Here is a 20,820-nt window from a genome sequence, read left to right as displayed (position 1 = left end):
TAATTAAAATGTGCAGTGTTTGTAAAATTTAAATTGTGCAAAGTATCTGTGATGCAGTAAAGTGTTAAGTGATCAGTGGTAGTGTAAAGTGTAGCTGATGGCTGATGCTGATACCTTCCAAGTTCCTGAGCAAACTCACCTGGCATCGTCTGGTGGGAAATAGCAGTTAAGTGACGTTTTTTAGCTGCAATACACTTGGAGCAATTTAATTCAAATCTCCAAGGGTATGAGGACACCCTTCTGCATATTATTTCTCCGCCAAGGTTTGTTCAAACACTCAAGTGTTTTTTTTTTTTTAATTTTAAATATTTTTCTATCATATTCTGCCGCCATTTTATTTTAGTGTACGATTTTAAATTTTTCTCGTTTCTGATAATTTATTATTTAAATATTTAAATTTATTGTGCAAGTAATGAGAATAATTAAAAAAATAAAAAATTTCGAGTATATATTTTTGGTCTGGGTGCTCTGGAAAATTCTCTAGCTCTAGTTTTAGCCGAGCGTTGCCGAAAACAAAAATTATTTTTCGATTTTAAAATTTAAATTTGCGGAAATTCGAATTGAAATTCAAATTTCCCTTGGATTCTCAGAGAAACAAATTTCTCTGGGAATAATCAGAATAGCTTCCTAGGACCTCAAAACGACGACATCTGATGAAAACTCGATTTTCGAAAATCGGGGTGAAACCAATAACTTCCCGAATTTTTGAAAATTTACAATTTTTTTAGCGGGAAGTTAAAAATAATCGATTTATTTTACTTTAATTTAAATTCATGGCTAGAAATAATTAATTTATTAATCTATCTTAAAAATTATCATACATAATTTTTTTATTTCATAAAAAAGTATAAACATGCCGATATAAAAAAAAATATATATATATCAACTAAATTTTGAATTTGATTAAAAAAAATTATGTTCCTGAAGTTAACGGACAATCTACAATTTTCAGATTTTTTTTTTCAGCAAACAAATTACAGAAAAAAAAAAAAATAAAAATATACACATGTAGAAAATTCAAAAAACTACAGGTGCAATTTTTTAAAATATTTTTTTAAAAATAATTTATTATTAAAAAAAAAATCAAAAAATTCCTGGATGTCGGCTAACTTCAGCATCACAAAAAATTTGAGTCTTGGATATAAAAATAAATGACTACGTGATTATCAATAAACCTACAGCTTAATTAGCACTACGTGGTGGTATTATTTTTCTTGGAAGCTGCTAAATTTATTATCATGTCGCGCATCTGACTGAGATCCTTAACTTCACCATGTAGTTTTCCTATTTCTTCTTCCTTCTCCGCAATCGTCTGAATGTAGCCCTTGCTCTGCTCATTGGACTGCTTCAGCTCTCGCTGCAGGACCGCGATGGTCTCCTGAGCAGTCTCCAGTTCCTTGTTGACTTTCTCGATCGCCTGGTTCTTCTTCCCCAGACTGTCTTCCAATTTCGAATTGATCTTATTGATCTCCGCGATCTTGTTGGCCTGCTCTAGAAGCTTAGCTTCGCGTTTCGTCTCTTTGTTGTCCCGCTCTTGTCTCTCCTTCAGCCACTCGTCTTTCTCCTTCTTCAACTCAGCTAAAACTTTAGCCTGTTGTTCATTGGACTTAGACTTTTCGTCCAAAATTTTTTTTAGACTCGCGATCTCCAGCTTCTGGGTGCTCAGCAGCTTCTTGCTCTGCTCCTCCGTTTCTTGTAGCTTCTTGCTCATCCTGACTTTGTCGTCTTTTATCAAATCGACATTCAGCTGGGAGTAGTACAGCAACTGGTACAGTTCCTTCGACTCAGCCGTAGTCTGGGCCAGCAGTTGCTGCAAACGCGTTGCGTGATTATTACAGGCCTCAAGATTCGCCTGATTAACTCTCTCGTTTTGACTCATTATCAGCAACTTGTACTGATATAATTCGATTACATTGGACGTGGTGATTTCATTTATTTTATTTTCCTTTACCAGATCATTTATGCTCCCCAGCAAAGTGTCCAGTTCGTTTTCTTGTGCCAATGTGAAGGAAGCATCAGCACTGGCATTTATTGCACTGCTCAATTGACTATCACAGGCATTCAAATTCTGATAAGTTGACTGGGATTCGATTAGGGCAAGGGGAACCAACTCGCACATGCACTTGGCAACTGCTGAGATACATTCTTGGGGACAGTTGGCTGAAGATATCAATTGGAGAGCTGTCTGCTTCACTTCGGCATCTCCAGTAAAGACCGCTACGGCGATGGTCATCTGAACTGATCGTTCTTCCATCAAAGCGGTGTAGAGAGCGAGCCAATTTGAGTCTTGGATCGCCAACTCGACAGTCAGAGCCAGCGCGTGGATATAGAACGCTTGGGTTGGTTCGCACCGAAGGTTTCTAGGTCCATCATTGGTGGCTAGGACCGGCAGCAAAAGCTTCTTCATCCGCTGGACACTGAACTCGGAGCTGACTTGTCCACGGAATGACTTGACTTTATTGATCTCTAGCATTAGTTTTACGAATTCCGTCAGTCTTTTTTCGACATCCAGATATTTGGGGTCGGAGTCATCATCGGGACCTAGGACAAGCATCAAAGTATCAAGTTTTATGTTGGCAGTAAGCTCGGAAATATTTTTATTTAGCCGAGAGTTTGAAATAATAACTCGTAGCAGTCCCATGGCTTTGACAGCCACCAGGTCATCAGCTATCCAGGTCATGGCTATTTTTATCAGCTCAGGATACAGAGGAATCAGCGTCGGATGCTTTAATTTAACCAGCGATTGGAAAAATTCAATCACCAAGGCGACTGATTCAGGCGCAGAGGTCTTCAGATGCTTGATAATTGTCTTAACATCCCGTGCGTAGTCAGCGTAGGAGGCCAAGGCGGTTCGCGAGCTCTCATCCAGTCGAACATCTTCAAAGAACTCGACCAAGTGACGCAGGACTGACGTGTCCTGGTTCTGAAGAACAGTCAAAAGGTTCTGCATGGTCACGACAACGAACTCGAAGATCAGTTGGTCCGGAATAGTCTTCGTCACCTGCTCCATCATGATCAGGAGCTTGCAGCACTGGACTCTGATGCTAATGCTGCCATTCTGGAGGACCAGGAGCTTGCGGTGCAGCGCCTTGATGTCAGTTTTCTTCAGCAGCGTATAAATTGAAGGCAAGTTCTTGTAGCAGACATTTATCAAGACTCCCACTGACAGGTTCACGATTTCTTCCTCATTGGACTCGATTATCCACTGCGTCAACGTCAGTATCAAGCTGAACAAGTAGCGTTCTTGATAAGGAATTCTGATCCCATAGGTCAGTTCTTGGAGAACTTTCAGGACTTTCACTCGTTTGAGAGACACCAGGTCCGGTACCAAGAGTTTTGACACGATGGAGGCGAACTTGTAGGTATGGATCAGCTGCTGGCTTGCTTGCGGGCTGTTGCACAAGTGCTGCAGCACTTCTATCACGCTCCAGATTGGCGGCGATGATGAGTCTGATGAAATTACCAGGTTGTGGAGGTGCAGATAAAATTCTTTAGTTACCGGACTGATGGTATCGAATATTTTTAAGTCTGTTGTTTTTATTATCATCTAGAAAAATATTCATCAGTTAGAAATATAATTACTGAGCCACCAAGCGGTAAAAATTATTTTTTAATTATCGAGAAACTAAATAAAAAATAAATTACTCACATCGAGACATTGCTGGAGCACTGAAGCTGTCGTTTGATTCGGACGTTTCAAATAATTCTGCGCAGCTGCGTTAAAAGCTTTTATGTTTTGAAAATTGTCCATTTTTACATATTTTTTTATAAATACTGTTATTGCTTTTAAATTAACGTCAGTGTGGGATCACAAAAATTACTGAGTAACCTAAAAATAGAAAGTTATTTATTTTTATCTAACAGTAAGCTTTATTTACTCACTGACTTGAGTTTTACCTGACGAATTATTAATAATCCTGGGTCGTTAATTTTTTAATTGATAAAAAAATAATTTCTTTGTTTATTGTTGACACTTAGGAGTGCAACGGAAGTTTTTGAACCGGCAAATAAAACTCGATGTGTTGAAAGAGTTCAAAAACTTGAGGATAGAGCGCGTTCTAATGGTCTGTTCGGATTCTCCGCTCGGCGCACTGGGCGCTTGCAATATATCCGGAAAAAATTTAGATTCATAATTAAATTTAATTAATAGAAAAAAAGTGAATAACCAATTAAAATAAAAAATTAATTAATGATCAGTGTATTGATTGAAGTGAAATTTAAGTGAAACAAATCTTAGTATTTCAAATCGATCAATAATTAATAAAAATTAATGTTAATTTTGTGTGCGAAAAAAGCTTCAAAGTATCCTGGGTGGCAGGTCCGAACACACCAATAGAAACAAAACAACAAAAAATATATAATTAATTAATTATTTTAAATATATTTATACATATGTATATACGGGCCGTAGTCCCGTGTCTGCAATCTGTCTGAGTCCTGGAATTTGAAAATTTTTTTCAAAGAGCAGAACTACTGCAGTATTTATTTTTTAAGGAACTGCGCATAATTAAAATTAGAATTAAATTTAAATTGACAGAATATTTATTGATAATTTTGTGACATTAATTAATAATCAGAGTAATCATCATCTGTCTTATCAACGCTAGCTATTGTCTTCTTGATCCAGCCGCGGTAATGGAAAACTCTGGTATAAACGTCAGGATACCCTACGGCGCAGGGTCGTCCGAAGGAAACGAGTCCAATGAGAGTCCGGTTGGCAGTCAATGGCCCACCAGAGTCACCCTGATTTCAAAAACACAAAATTAATTACATAGACTCCTCAATAACGATAATTATGTAAACTTACATGGCAAGCACCTTCTCCCTTCTTGGTTAGAGTGCAAATGTGTCCCCCAGTGATAGAGGAATGGAAGCTCTTGCAGCGAACTTGGGTGATGACCGTGAGATTTATTTCCTGGAGCTTGTCCGGCAAATATCCTCCAAGTGAAGTCGCTCCCCAGCCAGAAAGCTTCGCCGGATACTCTTTGGTCAAGTCATTCTTGATCGGCAGCAAAATCGGCTGGACTTTCTTTGTGAAATTAAATTTCCCGACTATTTTCACCAGCGCAATGTCATCGACAAATTCTCCCGTGTAGTTTTTATGAGCTATCGTGTAGTTTGACTTGTAGACGTCGCCGCCTTTTGATAAATTATTCGTACCGACCACTACTGTCATGTTTTTAGTATCCATGCTGCAATAATTTTATTATTTCAGATTTAATTCACTACCCGAGTTATCTTGGATTAGTTTCATTCTCATCTATTCCCATTAAAAAAACTATTTCTCACATAAACGTTTTATTTTATTCACCGACTTCATTGTTTGAAAATTTATATGAAATTAAATTATGTGCAATCTCTGTGTTATATAATACAGTTTATTAATCAGTGTCTTAATGATTTAGTAGTTAATTATAAAGTCGTTACAGAAATTGCACAAGCAATGAAAATTTTTTAATTACATTTTTTTATTTTTTAATTAATTTATTTATTTGTCAATAATAATATTTTAGGGAATGAAATTGTGTACAAACTGCTCTAGATAAATTCTTTTTAAAAATTAATTTGTTTTTTAGAGCTGAAGTATCGTATGTCTCATTTTTAAAATTAAAAAGAAGAATACTTACAAATAAATACAATGCCCTGCAGTAAGAACCCATCGGCTGTTAATAATAACACCTCCGCAAAAGTGAGAATTGCTGATTCTCAATGAAACTTGATACGGATAGGCCCCATCTGGTGCATCCTTGCCACCCACAACTCGCGGAATTTCGCGAGCGGCTGCAAGAGCACCCGCTACAATAATTACTGCAGTGGCAATTAGAGACTTCATCTTTCTACAAGCTTAGACGATTGTGAATCTGAAGCTTTATATAGTCAGCTATAAATTTTTTAAAAAAACTACTGATTGGTGATAGATTTATCTATTTATCTAACAGGAGATTGCGATTTTTTAAAATAATTAAATTCCAGTTATCGATTATCATATTTTTATTAATTAACTGATTATAAATACAAACTATTTTACAATATTAAATTATTAATAGTAAATAATTACTTTTTCTAAATCATTATCATAAAATTTATTAGCGGCTGCTATTGTTTGATTGATCCAGTCGCGGTAGTGGAAGACTCGAGTGTAAACATCAGGAAAGCCTTTGGCGCAGGGACGTCCATATGACACGATACCAACAAGAGTTCCATTGGCCGTCAATGGACCACCGGAATCACCCTAATTAATTAAATTAATCAATTAATTGATTAATAATTCAAATTTTTTTGAGAACTTACGTTGCAGGCTCCCTGTCCTCGTACTGTAAGAGTACAAATATTTCCGCTGGTCAACACAATCGGGAAATAAAGTCTGCATTTTAGTTGGCTGATAACCTGGAGATCTATTTCCTGAAGGCTGTCGGGAATTTCACCATTGACTTGAGTGAGACCCCAGCCGGAAAGTTTTACTGCGTAGTGATCGAACCTAGAGTCGGTTGCTGGTAACATCACCCGCTGGACTTTTTTATTGAATTTTATTTCCTTCGAAACTCTTATCAAAGCGATATCGTTAAACAGGAGTTTGTATTTCTTGTGAACTATAAATAGGTCCGGGTGATAGACATCTCCACCTTTTGATAACGTGTTGGTGCCCATTACTGCTGTCACGCCAGTTGAATTAACTCTGTAAATAATAAATTTATATTTTTTAAATTGTCACAATCCTAAGACCAGACTTTACGAGTACTAAAAAACTAAATAATCCAATGCAAAGCTAAATAAGTAGGTGGTAATTAACAAACTTACAGAGCAACGCAGTGTGCAGCAGTAATTACCCAGCGGTTATTAAGGATAACACCTCCACAGTAATGAGAATTACCACGTCTTAATGACACTTGATAGGGATGTGCTCCTTCTGGTGCATCTCTGCCACCCACAACTCGAGGAATCTCACGAGATGATCCCAGTCCCGCTGCAACTCCAATAATTACAATCTGCAAAATAGCTAATGACTGCATCGTATCGCTGATGATATTTAACTCGAGACTTAAAACTCAACTCAATGGCATGCCCTGAAATCCACAAGACTTTTATACCTCAATTGCTATCAATTATTTTTTGTTTTTCCGATAACAATATATTTTTGCGCTCCAATCTTGAGTTAATTAAAAATTTTTAATCTCTGTTTGCTGACATAAAATAACATTTTTTAAATTAATTAATTAATTTTAAAATGATTAAGGAGTTTGAATTACTGTAGACAGTGATCAGTAATTGATTTATGATGGACTAATTAATATTTTATTTTATCAAACTATACATTTGCTTAATTAATAATGTCGTTTATCCAGTCGGCGTAATGGTAAACGCGGGTGTAAACGTCTGGAAGTCCTTGGGCGCATGGCTCCCCATAGGAAACGATACCGATTTGGACACCATCGGCAACCAATGGACCACCGGAGTCACCCTGAATTTTATAATCAATTAATTAATTTATTAATTTATTAGTTTTTTTATTTTTTGGCCAACTTACCATGCAAGCGCCTTCGCCACTTTCGGTCAAAGTGCAAATTTGACTTTCGGGTAAATTCCACCAATGTTTTTCACACTCTTCGTGCTCGTAGATCTTAAGATTTATCTCTTGTAATCTGTCTGGTGCATTTACTCCCGATGCCTAAAATTTATTTTTAAATTACAGTAAATTTGAAACCGATTTTTCTTACAAGTGTGAATGTAACAGACATTAGACAAATTTAAAATTATAAAAAATAATTTACATGCGTGTATCCCCATCCTGTAAGTACGGCAGGATCGCCGTGTAAATGGAAATTATGATCGCTAATTTTAATCGGCTGTACTTTGTCATTAAACTCAATGTCCCTGTCAGTGCGAATCAATGCAATGTCATTTAAAATCATCGAAGGATCAAAGTCATGAATAATAAATTTGTCAACTTTATAAATAGCTCCTCCTTTACTCAGTGAATTCGTGCCCACGATGATTGTCATGAAAACTTCTGGAATCCTACGGTATAAATAGAAAATTATCATTCGTTGATAAACTTAATTAATTATCTAACTGTATGGTATTTACTTGACGACACAGTGGGCGGCTGTTAAAATAAAACGTTTGTCAATGATTGATCCACCGCATATATGGGAATTCAATACGTTCAATGATACTTGGTATGGATATTTTCCATCTGGTGCATCTCCACCGCCGACTACTCTTGCAACCGGGCTGCCTTTATAATTATAAATTAAATAAACAAGTCAATCAATTAATTTGTAATTAATTTAGTTACCATTAACTGCAGCAATGCCCACAAATAAAATTACAAACCACATGATTTAACTTTAGTCAGCAGTGATTTGAAACAATTAATGATTATTCTAAAAATTAGTTGCTTATATACTCAGTAATTGAACTTATCTAGTTGCTAAAATTTTATCAATCACTTAACAATAAATTTTGAATTTTAGACTCTTATTTTTTTTTTTAAATTTAGGTTACATAAGTTGATAAGTATATTTTATTTGGGTTGATTGGAATGATAATGATTTAGAAAAACGCGTATACTATATCCAGGAAAAAATCGCCATGTTTCTTGTACATTAGTATTTATGATCTGGAGTAATCCTCGAATTTTATTTTTTTGAATTTCATTTAAAAAGAGCGGGAATAATTTTTGAATTCAAAAATATGTAAAATCAAAATTAGGTTTTATTTTGAATTCTAATGGTTTAAAATTTTAATTTTTACAAAGCTAGCAGTCTAAAATAAAAATCAAAATTACTTTGTAAAATCTTTGAATTTATTTCATAAATATAAAAATATGGATAATTAATTAAATTTTTTTAGAAGTGTGAAATTTCCGTGATCATTGCATTCGATTGCCCTAAAATACGTACTTGTTCAATATCATGATAAAAGTCTCTGTCATATTTATTATCAAGTGCATTAAATTGAACTTTATATTCTCACTCTCTCTTATCTCAAAAACCTGCCAGCAGATAAATTGAGTTTTTATTTAAATAACATTTTAATTGCTAGATACTAAATATTAATTAACTCTCTGCAACAATGGCTGTTAGGATCCAATATCTGTTGACAATTGACCCGCTACAGAAATCATGATTCCATACCAGAGATACTTTTATGAATGATACATGAAACATATATTTTCCTGTGCAGCATTTGACCCACCAATTACTTGATTGATGTTTCTAGCTTTTGTTTTATTTTTACAATTATTTTAATTAAATACATTTAGACATATATATATATATATATTATTAATTATTTATTTGTTTAACAAAATGAGGGACATAAAATTAGTATCAGGCAAAGCTTTAATTAATTTACTATGATAATAATTTGTCCGTAGTAGCCATCGTTTTGGTGATCCAGTCGAGGTAGAACCAGACTCTGGTGTAGACATCAGGGTATCCTTGGGCACAAGGACGTCCAAAGGAGACGAGGCCAATAAGAGTTCCGTCAGCAGTTAGTGGACCTCCAGAGTCACCCTATAATTATTTTGAATTCCATTTATTTTTTTTTGACTCCATAGTAGGGTTCAAAATTTTATTCAAAAGTTTACTAAACTTCCAGAGTCAAAATTAACTTCAAATTGAAGTTAAGCTTAACTCCGACCGAAGTCAACTTTGATTCCAGGTATTTTAAAGTCAACATTTAAAAAATAAAAGTAACTTACATGGCAAGCTCCTTCTCCAAGTTTAGTCAAAGTGCAAATATGTCCATCAGCAACCATAGAGTGGTAGCCTTTGCACTTTGTCTGAGTGATCACCATTAAATCGATCTCCTGAAGTTTGTCGGGCAAATAACTGCCAAGAGAAGTTGCTCCCCATCCCGAAAGTTTTGCCGGGTACTCGTTGTATATGTCGTCATTCGACGGCAATGAAACTGCTTGAACTTTGTCACTAAACTTTATTTCTTCAGCAAGTCTGATCAATCCAATGTCATTGGAAAATACCATCGAATTGTATTTTTTATGTGGGATCAAAGTTTTAGCCTTGTAACGATCTCCGCCCTCGGACAAACTATTCGTGCCGGTGACCACCGTGATTGAAGACGCGCTTTGGCTATAAATTAAACAAGATCCCATTAATTATTAATTGAATCATAAAAGTAATTAATAAACTTACAAAACAATACAGTGAGCAGCAGTAATGACCCATCGACTATTCAAAATAACTCCCCCGCAGAAATGCGAATTTCCCCGTCTCAGTGACACTTGATAGGGATGAGCTCCTTCTGGCGCATCATCGCCACCGACAACTCGCGTCGGAATTTCACGAGCACTTGCAAGTGCAATTATCGCAATTACCAAAAAAGTCAGTGGCTGCATCCTGGTTCTACCAAATTAATTTTATACCAAAAGTAAAACTTGCACTTGATAAATTTTCTCGACGTAAAAGACTTTATATACTAATTGCTATCGTGAAAAGTCATTGGTTGATAAAAAAATGCATACCCTAGCGCCAATGATTGATAACAAATTCATAAATAACATCTATTAATTATCCATACATTTGTATGTACAAGGAAATATATTTTTCTTTCATCTCATGAGTATTTTCTTTGTGATAGATTTAAACTCACGATTCGAGTGCCACTTATCTGATTTTAGATTAAAGCTACAAATATATCAAAGATATATCTGTCTATCATTTTTTTACATACTCGGATTGTTATCGAATGCTATCAATTAAGATCATCAACTAGATCAGCTCCTTTGTTTAATTAATCTCTATAAAAAATAAAATTGCTATCGATGGGATAGAGGTTTTAAGGTCAAGGCCTAGGTTCAGGTTCAGGTTTTGATTTCATTTATTGATACTGAGTAATTTTTAATAAGTAATTAACGTGCTGATGAGCATTGATAAGGGGGTGGATCTATGAGAGTTTTATAAATTTTATATTAATTAAAATCAAAAAAATTATTTACAGAAATCTAATGCGACAAATTAATTGATAACGAGGTTATAAATTAATCGCAGTACCGTAATCTTGGTAAAACCCACTAGTCATTTAATCTCAAGTTTATCTTGAGTTAAAATTTTATTGATGATAAATACTAAAAATGGCTGAGATTTTTTTTTTATTTATATGCGAGTGCAAGTAATATTTTTTTTTCATTTACGTCAGCTAAAAATTTAATAGAATATTTTCTGCAGGAAAAAAGGATTTTTTTGCGGAAAATTTTTATTTTCAATTTATAATGAAAAATTTTCTTTGCGCCAGCAAATTCTTTTTTTCTGCGCATCTATAGCTGAGCACAAACTTCAGCTGATGCTTTTAATAAATTAGAAAATTTTTTCTCCAGACGTTTCTATAAATAAAAAATATTCTCGTCCAACAGGTTCTATTCCCACGAGCTTAATTTTCTAATAATTTTCCAAGTTTCAGTCTTGAATCGCTCTTTTGGCGACTATGAGACTATTTGATAATCAGACGAACCTTTTTAACTCATTAGAGTCGTGAATTTACATTTTAAAGATGTTAAAAAAAAAAAAAAAAAAAAAAAAAAAAAAAAAAAAAAAAAAAAAAAAAAAAAAAACAAGCCGGTTCAACAGGTTTTATTCCCATGAGCTGGATTTCCTAAGCATTTTTCTTAAGCTTTGCTCTCAATTATCGGTTTTAGCGGTTGTCAGATCATCTGATACGCAAATATCACCTTCTAACTCCATAGAGCACATTTTAATTCTGAGATTTTTTTCCCTAGACTAAACCAATATTTTTTTTGTCTATAAAACTAGAGTAAAATTAACGAGCCAATGAGTAATATTAAAAAAAAAAAACACAACTTTATTATTAAAAAATAAAAATTATAAACCGAGAACGGAGAGTGAATGGACAGTCGAGAGTAGCAGGATACATAAAAATTAATTAAGTAATTGGATTTAATTATAAAGTTGGATAATAAATCGATATTGTATCGCGTAGTAGATACAATTGAATACACACATCACGCGCACTCAATTATTTCACACTGTTAGTAATTAAAATTAAAAAAAAAATAATAATATTAAAAATCCATAATCAATTATAATTAAAAAATAAAAACTACCTGCTACTCTGCATTTAATTAAGAAAATAATAATATTAATAATAATAATAATTATAAAATGTATAAGGTATACACAGTAATTACGCCTAGATTATTTACAGAATTACACAATGTTAGGATAATGTTTGTCGGATATATTTTTTTTTATTTGAATAAAAAATATATCGACGTCTTAAATAAATAATCGATGATTCAATATTTATTCCCGTCTTGTTGGACTTGAACTTGGACATCTTCAGCTAGACGATTAAACTATTTTACAAAAGTATTTCCTATTAAAAATTAGATTGAGAATGGCCTTCCTCAATGAAATGGATGGTCGAGAGACAAAGGCGGCGTTATCGGTGGTAAATGATCACCGCAAGTTGGGAAATTCGGTGGTACTGGTGGTAAATCTGCGTGTGTACCGACATGAAGTACTAAATTCATACCAATCACGATGTGGAACAAGAAATGACAATGGAAGAGCCAGTATCCTGTTAACAAAAAAAAAAAAAAAAAAAATTATTATTTATTTATTTTTAAATGATACTCAAGATAGCAGACGTCTAATAATTTTTGAATTTTTTTTCAAAGATAAAACTTAAGTTTCCATTTAATTACTTGATACCAAAAATTTAATTTATAAAATAAAAAATAAAAACCGCGAAATTTGAATTTTAAAAAAAGTTTCTGCAGTAAAAAAAATTTTAATAATTATAGCGGTGAATTTTTATCCAGTTTTCAAAAATATATTTTTTTTGTAAAATAAAAAATACAAACCAGGATTATCAGCTCGGAATCTAAAGACAACGTATCCATTGTTGGGAACCGCGATGGTATCCTTGGAAGGCGGTAAATTAAACTCTCGATGCAAGAGTCCACGTCTGTCGAGATCGAGTGCATGCTTCAAATTAATCTTCTTGACATTTTTGTCTGGGGAGCGACCCATGCCCACAACATTGAACGCATATCCGTGCAAATGGAACGGATGGGAGAGATTAGGTTGCTGTACTTCGTCAACGAGTACCACTTCGACAATAGCATTATGGGGAATATCGACCTTGTGAGTGCACATGCAATTTGCTCCGCAGTCAGCGGGTCTATTGTCGCCGTTGCAAAATTGCTCTGGTGGGATATCGTTGATCTGGGAAATAGGAGGCGCCGGGGGAAACGTGAAGGATATTTCGTCGACAAGCGAAATTACGTGGTCGCCAGTGGGCGCCACCAGGAATCTATTGTAAGTGTTGGGTTGGAAAACTTCTTCCGGGCGGTAGAATAAAAATCTGAATGGCAGGAAAATTTTGACATCTGGACGCTCTTGGAGAATTCCCTCGTCGATTGCCTTTGCGTTCTTCAGTTGGTTAACGCAGACCGCGTCGTCCCTGGGCATGTTACAGATCGCGTCCAACGGGTTCAAGACAACTCCTTGAGGGAGACCCAGGTCGTAAGTTGGTGGGGAACTTGATGGTTGATAAGGACCTCGTGCGTATCTCAAAACTCCAAGCTGCTGAGCCCGTTTTATTCCACACTCTCCGAGCCCACGGAGTTGGATCCAGTAGGCGCCCACTGGCTGGTCGGCATTTATTACAAAATCGTAACGCTCACCAGAGAATGATATTATGGTGTTTACTTGGACAGGTTGAACTGGTTCTCCATCTGTGGCGATCAAGGTCAGCTCGTGGCCCTGGAAAGTTATTTGCGCTGGACAAACTGATCCAAAGGAATTTATCAAACGGAATCTGTACCGACGTCCTGGAGTTATTGTGAATACTTCCAATGGTGTGTTGGTCATGAAACCGGTGTTTGGATCTCGGAACTGTCCTTTTCCGTTAATCAGAACAGTTTCGGGATCCTGACCAGTGTTCACAGCAAGTCGTCCAGGGAATCGTTCCGCTGCGTCTTCGTGCATCCAGTCACTGATCAAAACGACGTGAGTTGTAAGATCATAGTCGTAGAGATTGCTGTTGGGATCTTTGCTGGGTGGCTGACGGATAATAACGCTGCCGTAGAGACCATCAATCTTCTGGAGGCCAGTGTGAGCATGCCAAAAGTGGGTTCCGGCATTTCCCGCAGTCCATTGGTATCTAAAAGTGTTTCCCTCTTGGATGGGGCACTGAGTGACGTAGGGAACTCCATCATAGTACTGAGACCCACGTTGCCAGATTCCGTGCCAATGGATGGTCGCCTCCATTCCTTGCATATGATTCTCGACATCGACTACGACTTTGTCGCCCTCGCAGACCTGAATACTCGGTCCGGGGATCATTCGGTTCGCGGTCAAAATTCCTCGTTCCACACCATCTGCCAAAACGCACTGGCAGTGACTCCAGACTGTGTTGGTAGCATTGGGTGTGCAAACTTGGCACGCGGCGCCCAGCACTGAGTAGTACTCTAGTGTGAAGTGATAGTAGCAAATACGAGGAGGCTCCCCTTCTCGACATGCTCTCGCACACTCATCGGGTGCCGAAAGCGATGGGTTACGTCTGAGTTCCGCTGTTGCGCGCTCGCTATAATCCAGTGGACGCGTTCGCGGGGGTCTTACAGTTGCGCCTCGGCTTCCGAGATTATCTATCCCTCCGAATCCACTTTGGAAGGCGCTGGCTATGGGGTGGGTTTGGACTAGCCCATGTCCGGCTGAGAAGAAAGAACTCGTGTCATCTTGGCTGAAGATGTTTCCTGTTTTTATTGCTGGACTCCAAAATGACGAAGCTGCTGATTGATCTGTTGCTGGTATCTCTATAAATAACAGAAAAATATTTATTTCATTTTTTACTCAAATTCGTCATATCTCAGGAAATAATTGGAAAAAATATATGTCATGGGTGGTTGTTGAAAAAGAAATTTAATTTCCTACAACTTTAGTCCTTACAAAATATTTTCCTAGACCATTCATTTAAAAGTTACAGGCATTCAAAGTTTTTGATCAATTGCTCCAAATTTCAAATTTACAATTTAGGCTTAAAATGGCTACAACTTTTAAAATATTGGTCTTAGAATTTTTTTTACTGATACTAAAGTTGTAGGAAATTAAATTTCCTTTCCAATGACCTCCCATGATGTTGATTTATTTTTATAAACAAATGAAATATCATAAATCCAAAAAATATTTTTCTTGAATTTTAATTTACATGAAAATTATTATTAAAAAAAATGATAATAAAAAAAATTAACGGTTAAAATGAAACTGTAACATGACTCGTTATTTTTAAAACGCACAGTTATAGTTTCCAGAGAATAATTAAAAAATAATCGTGAATTTAAAACGGTTGTTTTTAAAATGAAAGCGTGTACGCGGCCTTGACCGCCGAAGAGAAAGACAGAAAAAATGTTTTTCCATTCATAACTTTATAATAATAGGCTTTAATTTTATCCGTTTACTTTTAATTAAATGTTAATAAGGTTGTTGATGTTGTTGTCGATGGTTTTTACTTAATTCAACATAAAATTTTTAACGGCAACGAGATCCAGAAGCGGTCAGCGTGACAATCGTAGAATTATTATCATCAGTCACGGTAACCGAGAATAAACCAGAGAGTGGATTCAGCTCTGGTCGTTCGCGCATACAACGCAACTACTCGTAAACATTCGCTTTAAGTGCAGCTTAAATCTATCTGATGATTCGCGACTGACCGAGAAAGCGTCCCGATACTTTTTATCCCAATTTGTCCTTAGAAAGTCCATATTATTTATGATCAATTTTTTTCTTTCTTAATAAAATAAATAATTTCCACTCAATTTTAAAAATCAATTCGCTTATTTTTTAATCAAATTTTAATTGACATATTTCCCGTTAAAAAAAAATGTCAGCATGATAAAAAATAAATATCCAATATTTTACAATCTACTGCGCAAAAAAAAAAAAAAAAGTGACTCGAACCTTAACCGCAAACTGTGTCACCTTTCTCATATAATGCAATATATTAATAACAAACACATGAGTACCGCACAAGTACAAGACACCCAAGTATACTTGCCTAGAAGCATTTCTACATTGCGTGTACTCAGATCCTTGGGTTTTCATATCACCGATAATAATAATAATAATAATAATAATAATAATAACAACAACAACAGCAATAGCAATAACAATAATAACAACAACGTTAATACAACCTACATGCCTGTGATTATGGTTTATAGCTGAGCCCTCGGCCGATAAATATCCTTTTGCTTACATAGACTTTTGCCCACTGTATATATTTATATATGTTTATATATGTAGTACTAGTGTGGACTTTCATAAGACTATTTTTATTTGCAAGATCACAATAGAAGCATACTTGATAACTAGACACTAGACAGCACACACTAAGTATCATATGTTGCGCTACTTTGTCCTATGCTATCAATTATTTACACTATGACTATTGTAATAATGCTGTAATACAATGTTTTTATTTTATTTAACTATTTAATCATTGTAATTAGTCTATTGTTAAATAATACCTTTTATGTCAATGTTTAGTCATTTTATTATTTTTTTTTAATTTCCCGCTTGAAAATTTTCAAAAATGAAGTTATTGGTTTCGGTTCGATTTTTGAAAATTGAGTTTTCATCAGGTGTCGAGATTTTGGGGTCCTAGAAAATTGTCCTGACTATTTTTAGGTGGACGTTTTTGAGTGTGTGGAAACTAATTTTTTGAACGAATCAACCGATTTAAAGTTTTTGGCGGCAATCGAAAGTCTTTTTAAAGAATTTGTTGATTTCTCCAAAATTAGATCGAAGCTAAGTCTCAAAAAATTATTTTTTATTTTTAGCAAAATATATTTTCTTTTGGTTCAACCGATTTTTGAGCACGAGCTCAAAAATTTACATACATTTACTTTTTCAAATTCTTTGAGTTTGATAAAAGCGGGAAATTTTTTAGTCGGCCCACAGAGGCAATCGTTTTTTGAACTTTTATTTTAAATTCAGCTTTTAATTTTTCTAAAATTTTTGTGCTCGATGCTAAAATCCTTTTTTCAAATTTTTTTGAATTTCTCAATAAATTTTTTTTTTAATGAATTAATTGCAGATTTAATTTCTCAATTAATTACAAAACCATTTAACTCTTACCCTCGGATGCGGTTAAAATTTTTTTTTAAATTCGCGCCCAAATTAAAAAATCTTTTTCTCATTTAATTAAAAAAAAATAAATTTAGCAATTAAGACTAGAGACATTATCTCAATAATCCCATGTAATGACTTTCTATTTTTAAATACTTTTATAATTATCAACAGCAATACTCACTATATATCATAGTCATCGCGATAAATAGTTACCTCTCAAAAAGATAAAAATATTTCCTACCGCAATAATCGGAAATAAATAAATTTAAATATCTAAAACCCGTCCAATAAATCTCTTTCTTTTTCACTTTCCCTCAAAGTCTTCTCAGTTCCGAAAAAAATTTGCTCACTCCAACTGCCACTAAATTCCGATTATCTTTATTTAAATAAAAAAAAAAACAAACCACCTGTCTCAGTTTAAATTAAAGGCCTCAGGTCCCTGCTGCTAAGCAGCACAACGTTGTATAGTTTTTGTCTAATCATCGAGTTTGAGTATGAAAGTACCGTGAAATAAATATTTAAAATATCAAGTTAACCTAATACTCAATAGAGTAACAGAGGATAGACATAAATAAACTAAGTACGTGATACACGATATCTAATAGCAGAGATAGAGATCGCGAGAAAGAGAGAGAACACAATGTGCCAAGTGATGCAGAAAGCGTGACACGGATTTGAATTTATAATTTTCTGATACAAGTCATTAGATATATCGGAAATGTATTGTAATACAATCTTACTGCTAAATCTATTTAAAACCCATTAAAGTTTAGTCTCGTACAATTCAGTCGAGTCTAGTTGACTCTAGTCTAGTCTTGTCTATCAGATTTTACTCTTGTTGAATTAAATTTTCGCTTTCAACGGGATATCACGACATTTACTTTGAATTTTTAGTGATTGATTTCACTGTTACTGCAGCAGGCCTGTGGGACTCGAGACAATTATCCGCGAGCGAAAGTAATTTGCGTATGGAATAAAAAGTTTATTATAAAGAAAGGAATTCAAAAGCGATTCAGATATAAAAGATTTTAGACGAGATTAACAACTGAAACATTTAATTATAATTTTAAATTTCGCGGTGACCTTTAAGTTTTTTTAACCAGCCGGCAAGTTTAAGTTCGAGGCTGAGGATATGCTTATATATTTATTTATTTATTTATTTATGTGAGTGTGTGCATATTTATTTATTCAGGCCTGATGCGCAAGAAAGCTGACTTGTTGGTTCAGTAACCGGGCAATAAAAGTTTAAAAAGTGCTAGAAGGACATTAAGAGCCGGAAGATAACAGATTTCTACTCATACGTTAATACGCGGTTTTATTTTTTTTCTTTTTCTCTCTTAATGATGCTATGACGCCCTAAAGAGACTGCGAACATGTATATAATGTCGTAAAACTGGCAAATCTTTCTCAGAAACACGCAACTTGTACTGTAGTTGTGCAGTAATGCAAAGAGAAAATACAACGACTGTTTTCTCTAGAGTTTTCTGATGTGACAAGACAACTTCCGATTGTTAAAGAAGAATTTCCTGTCATTCTACTCTTGTTCGTTTTATTATTATTATTATTATTATTGCTTTTTTATTTTAAAAAGTTAGATATCAACTGAAAATTTTAAATATATTGGCTATAATTTTTAAACGGTTCATCTTACGAGATTTTTTGTAAGGACCAAACTTGTAGGATATTAAATTTCCTACAATTTTTGTCTCAATAAAAATTACCGTAGGACCAAAATTTAAAAAGTTACAGCTATTTTTAGTACGAGCCGCGAAAAATATTCAAAAAAAAAGATTTAACTTTTAAACGATCGGACTTGGAAAATTTTTCCCTGAACGAAAATCGTGGGAAATAAAATTTCCTATTCAAAACCCATACATAACGTCTACTTATCTCGGTTATTTTCCCAGGTAATGACGATTAAATAACTAGAAACTCTCATTACTATTCTAAATACCATTAGCAGATGACATTAACTTATTAAAGCAGATTATCAATTGAGAAAAAGGGTAGAGTAACTAAACCCATGTCCTGACATATCGAAACCGTCTTATCGAACACAATAATCGTGCAACAAGGGTGTGTAACCAAGTTCCTTGGGAGCCAAAGTAAGTAAACCCACAGGTCGGCACTTTCCCGACCTCGTCGCTTGCCTCGGTAACACGTTCGCCGTTCTCCGATCCTACATCTATATCTAGCTCTCTAGCAGAAAAAAAAAACAAAACCCGCGAAGCGCCGTACTCTCGATCTCAATTTCCATCTCCATACCCTCGATTAATATCGTACTTACATTCGTCCTACAATTCTTATTTTTTTACAGCTATTTTGCCGTTTAAAACAGGTTCCCGCGCATTGATCAGCTGTACCGCGATACAGTACCGACCGTTAAGGACGTCAACTTGACTCTCAAACAGGTTTAATCCTCAAAATAAAAATCCCAGGCCGGCGCACGTGGTAAACCAAGGAACCAAGCAACTTCCAACAGGTGCACGATCTGTGATTCACGTCATAAATTTATACATCTACTTTCTACAAATATCCATTCATTTAATTTATTTCATTTACTCTCTAGTAAAAAACAACCATCAGCGTTTCATGTTCTATTTACTTTGTTCTCCTTGTTCTCTTGCCCATAATCATTAAATAAATATTATCATCATCTTAGTAAAATTAAAATTCAAATTCAGTTTTTTTTAAAAATATTCACTCGATAAATAAAAATCAAACTCACCCTTTTTTTTTTTAGTACTCGACTGAACTCGCGTCCCGCAACATTCGAGTACTAGCAGACTGATGATAATGGCACCCTGGTATTTCATTATTGAATGTAGTATGACAATTATATATATATATATATATTTGTATATATATTTATTATAAATATTGAGGTCTGACGTTTCGTATTTACTGTCTACGGTCTATAGTCTAGAGTCTAGTGTCTAGTATCTAGTACAAGTGACTTAGACACTGTCTCTCCAGCAACTGAGTTACTGGCAGACTAAAGAGCACTATCCAGTCTGCTGTCACTTTTCTCCTACGCGCCTTCTACTTTTTATCGAGTCCCTGCATTTGTGCAATAATATTAACTATTACCAATAACCAAATTAATAATAATAATAATAATAAACAATCACCAGCACAAGTTAAACCACCTGATAATTATTATCTAAGTAATAAGTCAGGTACTCTTTTAAATTCACTGTTGACGACGACGTCCAGCACTAAACGCGGAACTTGCCGGGGTAGCGGACCTATTTAATACCTATCACTCCTCCACCACGGCTTATTTAATATCTTTACCGCCACTCCAGCCCCCAAATGCAATCCTTGATGCCCAATCGTACACTCTCCTTGCATTCACCTCCTTTTCCGTAACTTTGCTGTTGTTCGACGCTGCACAACGTTATTTTAATATATAATATATAGATATATAAATATATAAATATATAGCCGTGAAAAAAAATTAGATTTGACGTCAACAAATTAGATTTGTCTGATTAAATATTCAATTTGGACCTGATGTATGATCTTATTTTTTCATATATATTTCTATATTACCATATCTGAATATATATGACAAGATCTGATTACGCGTCAAGGAAAAAAGTTTAGCAAATATCATTAGATCTGAAAAAAATAATTAAAATATGATAATGTTCAAATTCAATATCTGATTAGATCTAATTTTATCTGATCGGATCTGGTCATT

At 34.7% G+C, this 20,820-nt stretch overlaps 6 protein-coding genes across 8 annotated transcripts; all 6 read right to left on the bottom strand.

Annotated features, from left to right (window-relative positions):
• Positions 1-1,048: 1,048 nt before the first annotated feature.
• LOC103578059 (uncharacterized) lies at positions 1,049-4,013 on the bottom strand. 3 transcript variants are annotated; one of them, XM_008559003.2, is made up of 3 exons: positions 3,883-4,013; positions 3,650-3,829; positions 1,049-3,547 (listed from the first exon to the last, which is right to left on the bottom strand). In XM_008559003.2, exons 2-3 carry the CDS (start codon positions 3,749-3,751, stop codon positions 1,193-1,195), a joined length of 2,457 nt encoding a protein of 818 aa, XP_008557225.1. In that variant the 5' UTR covers positions 3,752-3,829; positions 3,883-4,013; the 3' UTR covers positions 1,049-1,192. The 3 variants fall into 3 exon arrangements, with proteins under 3 accessions (XP_008557225.1, XP_053598925.1, XP_008557223.1); XM_053742950.1 differs by having other exon boundaries at positions 3,887-4,013; XM_008559001.2 differs by having other exon boundaries at positions 3,898-4,013.
• Positions 4,014-4,566: 553 nt separating this feature from the next.
• Positions 4,567-5,176, bottom strand: LOC106694288 (chymotrypsin-2-like). The gene is made up of 2 exons (XM_014445237.1): positions 4,808-5,176; positions 4,567-4,743 (listed from the first exon to the last, which is right to left on the bottom strand). The coding sequence occupies exons 1-2, from the start codon at positions 5,174-5,176 to the stop codon at positions 4,567-4,569; spliced, it is 546 nt and encodes a 181-aa protein (XP_014300723.1).
• A 165-nt stretch (positions 5,177-5,341) lies between these two features.
• LOC128667363 (chymotrypsin-1-like) lies at positions 5,342-7,010 on the bottom strand. Its single transcript, XM_053737044.1, has 4 exons — positions 6,799-7,010; positions 6,292-6,676; positions 6,092-6,232; positions 5,342-5,359 (listed from the first exon to the last, which is right to left on the bottom strand). The coding sequence occupies exons 1-4, from the start codon at positions 7,008-7,010 to the stop codon at positions 5,342-5,344; spliced, it is 756 nt and encodes a 251-aa protein (XP_053593019.1).
• A 308-nt stretch (positions 7,011-7,318) lies between these two features.
• On the bottom strand, positions 7,319-8,339 carry LOC103578074 (chymotrypsin-1-like). Its single transcript, XM_053737043.1, has 5 exons — positions 8,297-8,339; positions 8,086-8,236; positions 7,770-8,016; positions 7,526-7,666; positions 7,319-7,459 (listed from the first exon to the last, which is right to left on the bottom strand). The coding sequence occupies exons 1-5, from the start codon at positions 8,337-8,339 to the stop codon at positions 7,319-7,321; spliced, it is 723 nt and encodes a 240-aa protein (XP_053593018.1).
• A 1,017-nt stretch (positions 8,340-9,356) lies between these two features.
• LOC128667362 (chymotrypsin-1-like) lies at positions 9,357-10,360 on the bottom strand. The gene is made up of 3 exons (XM_053737042.1): positions 10,158-10,360; positions 9,707-10,094; positions 9,357-9,518 (listed from the first exon to the last, which is right to left on the bottom strand). Exons 1-3 carry the CDS (start codon positions 10,358-10,360, stop codon positions 9,357-9,359), a joined length of 753 nt encoding a protein of 250 aa, XP_053593017.1.
• Positions 10,361-11,877: 1,517 nt separating this feature from the next.
• On the bottom strand, positions 11,878-20,313 carry LOC103578058 (uncharacterized). The gene is made up of 3 exons (XM_008559000.2): positions 19,843-20,313; positions 12,845-14,800; positions 11,878-12,558 (listed from the first exon to the last, which is right to left on the bottom strand). The coding sequence occupies exons 1-3, from the start codon at positions 19,928-19,930 to the stop codon at positions 12,386-12,388; spliced, it is 2,217 nt and encodes a 738-aa protein (XP_008557222.1). The 5' UTR covers positions 19,931-20,313; the 3' UTR covers positions 11,878-12,385.
• Between the last annotated feature and the right edge of the window lie 507 nt (positions 20,314-20,820).

The sequence above is a fragment of the Microplitis demolitor genome, chromosome 2, assembly GCF_026212275.2.
Source record: "Microplitis demolitor isolate Queensland-Clemson2020A chromosome 2, iyMicDemo2.1a, whole genome shotgun sequence".
NCBI lineage: Eukaryota > Metazoa > Arthropoda > Insecta > Hymenoptera > Braconidae > Microplitis > Microplitis demolitor.
The sequence above is the reverse complement of the archived record's forward strand: the minus strand, read 5'-3'. Positions and strand labels throughout refer to the sequence as shown.

Coding starts and splice junctions, on each gene's coding strand:
- LOC103578059 (XM_008559003.2), bottom strand. CDS start 3,751: ATGGACAATTTTCAAAACATAAAAGCTTTTAACGCAGCTGCGCAGAAT. Junction 3,548..3,649: donor TGCTCCAGCAATGTCTCGAT/GTGAGTAATTTA, acceptor ATATTTTTCTAG/ATGATAATAAAAACAACAGA.
- LOC106694288 (XM_014445237.1), bottom strand. CDS start 5,176: ATGACAGTAGTGGTCGGTACGAATAATTTATCAAAAGGCGGCGACGTC. Junction 4,744..4,807: donor AGGGAGAAGGTGCTTGCCAT/GTAAGTTTACAT, acceptor TTTTGAAATCAG/GGTGACTCTGGTGGGCCATT.
- LOC128667363 (XM_053737044.1), bottom strand. CDS start 7,010: ATGCAGTCATTAGCTATTTTGCAGATTGTAATTATTGGAGTTGCAGCG. Junction 6,677..6,798: donor GCTGCACACTGCGTTGCTCT/GTAAGTTTGTTA, acceptor TATTATTTACAG/AGTTAATTCAACTGGCGTGA. Junction 6,233..6,291: donor GAGGACAGGGAGCCTGCAAC/GTAAGTTCTCAA, acceptor TTAATTAATTAG/GGTGATTCCGGTGGTCCATT.
- LOC103578074 (XM_053737043.1), bottom strand. CDS start 8,339: ATGTGGTTTGTAATTTTATTTGTGGGCATTGCTGCAGTTAATG. Junction 8,237..8,296: donor GGGCATTGCTGCAGTTAATG/GTAACTAAATTA, acceptor ATAATTATAAAG/GCAGCCCGGTTGCAAGAGTA. Junction 8,017..8,085: donor GCCGCCCACTGTGTCGTCAA/GTAAATACCATA, acceptor TTTATACCGTAG/GATTCCAGAAGTTTTCATGA.
- LOC128667362 (XM_053737042.1), bottom strand. CDS start 10,360: ATGCAGCCACTGACTTTTTTGGTAATTGCGATAATTGCACTTGCAAGT. Junction 10,095..10,157: donor GCTGCTCACTGTATTGTTTT/GTAAGTTTATTA, acceptor TTTAATTTATAG/CCAAAGCGCGTCTTCAATCA. Junction 9,519..9,706: donor TTGGAGAAGGAGCTTGCCAT/GTAAGTTACTTT, acceptor AAATAATTATAG/GGTGACTCTGGAGGTCCACT.
- LOC103578058 (XM_008559000.2), bottom strand. CDS start 19,930: ATGAAATACCAGGGTGCCATTATCATCAGTCTGCTAGTACTCGAATGT. Junction 14,801..19,842: donor GAGTACTAAAAAAAAAAAGG/GTGAGTTTGATT, acceptor TGTTATTTATAG/AGATACCAGCAACAGATCAA. Junction 12,559..12,844: donor ATTCCGAGCTGATAATCCTG/GTTTGTATTTTT, acceptor TTTTGTTAACAG/GATACTGGCTCTTCCATTGT.